At 50.5% G+C, this 6,045-nt stretch overlaps 1 protein-coding gene across 1 annotated transcript; it reads right to left on the minus strand.

Moving 5' to 3' along the window:
* Positions 1–2,690: 2,690 nt before the first annotated feature.
* On the minus strand, positions 2,691–3,733 carry LOC311423031 (feather keratin Cos1-1/Cos1-3/Cos2-1-like; the record flags this gene model as incomplete). The annotated part of the gene is made up of 2 exons (XM_084496629.1): positions 3,396–3,733; positions 2,691–3,017 (listed from the first exon to the last, which is right to left on the minus strand). The coding sequence occupies exons 1-2, from the start codon at positions 3,492–3,494 to the stop codon at positions 2,691–2,693; spliced, it is 426 nt and encodes a 141-aa protein (XP_084352755.1). The 5' UTR covers positions 3,495–3,733.
* Between the last annotated feature and the right edge of the window lie 2,312 nt (positions 3,734–6,045).

Genomic DNA, 6,045 nt, shown 5'->3' on the forward strand with positions numbered 1-6,045 from the left:
GTTGCTGCATGCTTTGTGCCATTCAGGGCCTGTACACAGATCCTGCTGAGTGCCCAGTCAGGTCCCATTCTCAATGCAGTGTCTCAGTGGGGCTGGGGATATCTGCACCAACAGAATGCCTTTTTTGGAGCAGAGTGGGGTTGTGGGACCTATGGGGCTTTGGAGTTTCTTAGCCTGATGAAAGCTGTTCCATGTTTGGGAAAGAGAATGCAAGACTGAGCAGCTATTAGTGTTTGGGCACCAGTCCCTGTCCTGGGCCTGCATTCATGCAGAAAGGAGTTGGGAGTGGGAGCTCCAGTGTGTGGGCTTGTATAGCTAGTAGCACCACGAACTACTGTCAGTTTGACCTCATTGCCAGGGAAGCTCATGGAGCAGATTCTCTTGAGAGTCATCACGCAGCACTTGCAGGGCCAGCAGGCGATCAGGCCCAGTCAGCATGGGTTTATGAAAGGCAGGTCCTGCTTGACGAACCTGATCTCCTTCTATGACAAAGTGACGCGCTGGGTGGATGAGGGAAAGGCTGTGGATGTGGTCTACCTTGACTTCAGCAAGGCTTTTGACACCGTCGCCCACAGCATTCTCCTCAAGAAACTGGCTGCTCTTGGCTTGGACTGGTGCACGCTTCATTGGGTTAGAAACTGGCTGGAAAGCCGGGCCCAAAGAGTCATGGTGAATGGAGCCAAGTCCAGTTGGAGGCCAGTCACTAGTGGCGTTCCCCAGGGCTCGGTGCTGGGGCCAGTCCTCTTTAATATCTTCATCAATGATCTGGACGAGGGCATTGAGTGCACCCTCAGTAAGTCTGCAGATGACACCAAGTTAGGTGTGTGTGTCGATCTGCTCGAGGGTAGGAAGGCTCTGCAGGAGGATCTGGATAGTCTGTACAGATGGGCTGAGGTCAACTGCATGAAGTTTAACAAGGCCAAGTGCCGGGTCCTGCACCTGGGGCGCAATAACCCCAAGCAGAGCTACAGGCTGGGAGATGAGTGGTTGGAGATCTGCCAGGCAAAGAAGGACCTGGGAGTATTGGTTGATAGTCGGCTGAATATGAGCCAGCAGTGTGCTCAGGTGGCCCAGAAGGCCAAACAGCATCCTGGCTTGCATTAGAAACAGTGTGACCAGCAGGGCTAGGGAGGTGATCGTTCCCCTGTACTCAGCTCTACTGAGGCCGCACCTTGAGTACTGTGTTCAATTTTGGGCTCCTCGCTACAAGAAGGACATCAAGGTGCTTGAGCGGGTCCAGAGAAGGGTGACGAAGCTGGTGAGGCATCTGGAGAACAAGTCCTATGAGGAGCGGCTGAGGGAGCTGGGCTTGTTCAGCCTGGAGAAAAGGAGGCTCAGGGGCGACCTTATTGCTCTCTACAGATACCTTAAAGGAGGCTGTAGAGAGGTGGAGGTTGGTCTGTTCTCCCACATGCCTGGTGACAGGACAAGGGGGAATGGGCTTAAGTTGCAGCAGGGGAGTTTTGGGTTGGATCTTAGGAAGAACTTCTTTACCTAAAGGGTTGTTAGACATTGGAACAGGCTGCCCAGGGAAGTGGTGGAGTCACCATCCCTGGAGGTCTTTAAAAGACGTTTAGATGTAGAGCTTAGGGATATGGTTTAGTGGGGACTGCTAGTGTTAGGTCAGAGGATAGACTCGATGACCTTGAGGTCTCTTGCAACCTAGAAATTCTGTGATTCTGTGATTCTGTGAACATGTGAATCCCCTCAGCACTATGCATCTTGGCAACAGCTGGGCCATGCAGATTCTGTGCTGAAGGGTGATAGGGCTGCACAGGCAAGTTGAATCTGCTATTCATGCCCAGGAATTCTGTTCATGATCAGGTGGTGGAAGAGAGGGAAAAGTGGAGTAGAGACAGAGGGCCATCCTCAAGACAATCACTCATTCCCAGTTTCAACCATCCTTTCAGAACATCTTTGTCCAAGCCTTCATCCCCAGCACAGCTCCACCCAAAGCAAGATGAACAGTCTTCCCCAAGAGATGGCACCTCCAAGGTCAAGGGAACATGCCTAGGTAGAAATGTCACAACTGAAGGACTGGTGGCCATTGGGTGTGGAGGAACTAGGGATGTCTACCTCAGCTTCAAGAGACAGTGACTGAAAGATGACTTGTTGCAGTGTGCCCCGCCCTCCGATGCACAGAGGAGCGAGGCTGTGCCCACAGCTAATTCCCACCAAAGCAATGGCTTTCTCTCTTGGCCATCTCTATGCAGATGGAAAGACCAGACCAGGACACACTTTGGGATGCTGCAAACATTTATTGAGTCTCAGGAGGGAAATGAGGTGACTGAGAAGGGAAATCAGGTGAGGAGGCCCTGAGAGCAGAGAGCAGAATGAACATACAAAAGTTTTTCAGCTTTTCCTACAGCACAGTTGCCACAAGGTATCCATCTTTCTTGCCCACAAATGGAGAGAGGCATGCAGGTCAATCCAGGCTGGTTTATGGGGGCCTCAGAGAAAGCAGAGGGTAACAAGGAAAAAAAAAGAAAAAGAGTGAGTAACCGGAAAACAGGAAAGGTAGGCATTGGCTGTGTTGTCAGAGAACCCAGGCTGGCCCCGTCCAGTCTGTCTTTACAGGACAAGGCAAAGATGGTCAGCTTCTCTTAAAACAACAGCAAAAAGTTTGTTCTTCTGTCCAGCAGCATGTTGTGAGTTCCTGGGGTCCTGGTCCGGGAAAGGGTCTGGCATCTTTAGCAGGGGCGGCAACAGTAGCGGCTGGCAATACAAGAGAGGTCACAGCACCCGGAGTTGATGGGGACTCCGTCACAGCTGAGGATGCTGCCAACGGCAGCGGAGGTGGAGGATCCCACAACGGTGTTCTGAGGGAAGGAGCTGAGGATGGGGCCGGGCAGGGTCACCACCACGGGAGAGGGCTCAATGACGACGGTGGAGTTCTGGCACTGCCTGACGCAGGGCTCGTTGCAGCTGCTGGCCAGCGGGGTTGGGCCACAGGGCTGGCACGGCAGGCAGGGCTGGCACTGGTTGTAGCAGGACATGTCTTGGGGCAGGAGGTTCACCTGGGAGAGAAGGCAGGGAGGAAGCAGAACATGGGGATGCATGACGAGCAGCCTGTCACCACACCCTACCAAACCAAGACACAGGCCATGCTGGAAGCTCGAGACTGTGCAGGGATGTGTGAGGCCTCTTGGCCTAATCCTGACAGGGCCTAAAAAGAGCTACCAGGGCCTATCTCGCTACAGCTGAGGTTCTAGCCAAGAAGCCATTGTAGTACACACCCAGACTTCCTCCATGGCAAACCTTCTCCCCGCTTCCCTCTCCCACTACCAGCAGCCCCAAGATTTGACATGGAACAGAGCTGATTGCAGCTAAGAGGTCCATAGAACTGAGACTCCCTTGTGGAGAATGAGATGGACAAGAAGGGGCTTCACACTCACCTGGTTCCTAAGGAGGAGAAGGCCAGAGAAGTGGATGAGGGAGCACAGGGCTGGGCTGGCTTTTATAGTGGACCTTAGCTGCTCCATGTCCAGAGGCATCCCTTGAAGCTGTGATTATTTTCTGACAAGCTCCTCTTGAATGCAAAACATCCCAGCTAATGATATGGGCTGTGTGTTTCCTTCCTGTGCTGCTGTTTTTCATTTCCTGCTTTATGCCCTTTCCTCAATTAAGGCAACTTTTGAGTGGCAGGTAGGGAGGCCCAAGCATTTCCGTGCAACACATTTCAGTGTGGGCAGAAGACTCAGCTCATGTGCTGGAAGGGTCCAGGAAAGGCAAGTGATGTCAGCCTGGGTGACTCCTTAGGGGCTCTTTGGGACCCTTTTGTCCAGAGGTGGCCCAGCTCCCAGGTTGTGACCCTATCCCACTAAATGCCGCTCTCAGGGTAAACCTTCTGACATGTTTTGCCTCCTTCTGTTCTCATACAGGAATACCCATTTTTGGGTCAAGTTTGTGCATGGCCCTTTACTGATCTCGAAAACAAACAAACAAACAAACAAAAACAACAACGACAACAAAAACAAAACAAACATACAAAAAAAAAAAAAACACAAAACAATAAGCAAAACAAAACCAACCAACCAACCAACCAAACAAAAAAGAACAAACAAACAAAAAACAAAAACACAAGGACACACGGGTAATTTAGTGTCTGTTTTTGTAAGATAGAAAAAGAAGAGGATCCTAATGTGAAAGAAGCTTATTTTTGTCACGACACTCAGCAGAACAGGTGGGCATGGGGCACTCCAGCAGTTTCTCTTATCACAACCAGTCTCTGAGGATAAGCAGAATGACTTTGACATGTTAGCACTATGCTAATTATGTAACCTATCAGAGGCTATGGGATTGTACAAACATGTAAATATACTGCAAAGGATTGTATAAAGAGTGGCATGGAAAGGCCTTATACTTGCCAGCTTTTGAGGGAAACCACTGCATACCCAGACTTGTGCAACTCTGAAATAAACAATCCCTTGACTTAGTGTGTGGATTGGCTCACTGCATACCACATAATGAATCCAGTGTTTTTATTGGACAACAATATCTGCCAGCCATACACTTGTGAGTCTCATTCCTTGATACCTGTGCCTTCTCTACTGCCTCCCCTTTTCTTTGCCTGCCTTGCCTGCACCTGCCTGCCAGCACTATGTTTGGGCTGTTCAGATATCCTCTTGGGAAGTCTGAAGGCTCTGACTCTCAGGGACGCCTGAAGGAACAACCCTGCAGGCCCTTCAGACTGCCACTCTTCCTGCCAAGCCTTCAAAGCTGTGTCAGGTTTCTGCTAACAGATGACCAAATACATTTCAAAGAGCCAGGGACCTTGAGGCATATTGTTTTGCTTCTTTGTCACAATCACTGAGGGCTCATCTTACATACCAGAAGCCATTTCCACAGAAGCTCAACTTTGGAAAAACCAAAGTATCACCAACACCATGAAATGGCTCTCCTTCTTTCAGAATCCAAATCAGCTTCTTCAACTGCTCAGGAAATTTCTTTCCACTCCATGCGTGCCCCTTTCTTGTCCAGCGCTTCCCCCCCCCTCCCCCCCCCCCGCTACAGGGTGTCTCCCAAGTCCTATGCCTCTTCTCTGTCACTCCTTCACCTGAGAGATTTCTGAGCAAAGGGGTTTCAGAGTGCAACCAGCAAAGTGATTTCCAGTTGCGCCAGAGGGATGCTCAGCCTAGTGGGTACTTCATCCAAGCTCAGCTCCCTTCTGCAAACACAGAAGCGGCTCCCATCCACAGTTTTCTTCACTTGCCAAGGACATGTGCGCAGAACTTCACCCAAGGTTTATATACTGCTAACAGTCTCCTGGAGCTTTCAGAGTAGGCAATAAAGAGTAGGGCAATTAAGAAACCTATGTCCCCAGGAATTGCCAAGCAGTTAGAGTATTGCAACACAGGCCAGCCATTCCAGGGCAATGGGCCATCCCAACAAACCAGAAATGTTTGTCAGAGCTCTGCCTGGGTCTCTTTCTTGCGGTCTACCTCACACCTCAGCCCTGGCAGGGCCAGACCTTCACCTGGGCTAAACTGGTTACTTTCTCTTGTAGCTGTGACTGACTGCATTCTTCCGACACCAGGAAAGGCAAAGAGTTTACCCCAGAACACCTTTGGATACTCCCTCTTGCCTGCACAGTTGATTCCTTCTGGACATGACAAAACTGTACCAAGCAGGGCCATACGTGGATCCATAAGGAAACAGCGCTGTAATTGAGCAAGGACATGACACCCTGTTGATGGAAGCTGTTACAGAGGTAACCTGCCTGTAATGGGAAAGTGCCAACATCAGGTGGCAGCTGAGCACTGACAGGAGAAATGTCTGCCAGCCTGAGAACTGGGCCTTGAAATCATGGGCATCCTTAAAGTGCATCTGGGCACCAGAGAACTGCAGACATCCTGAAGATACCCTCAACAAAGGCAAAAGGAGGAACACAGGATAAACTTCTTGCCCGAGAAGGAGGAAAAAAATAAATAAATAAAAGGGTCTGGGAAAGCAGAAATAAGTGTGAGGAGTTTCCTGTGAGTGCAGGTGTCACACTGTCATGGCCACGTCCCTAGGGGGAGAGGGCGATCAACTCTTGCACAGAGC

This window comes from Aythya ferina (assembly GCF_964211825.1).
Source record: "Aythya ferina genome assembly, chromosome: 23".
In the NCBI taxonomy this organism is placed as follows: domain Eukaryota; kingdom Metazoa; phylum Chordata; class Aves; order Anseriformes; family Anatidae; genus Aythya; species Aythya ferina.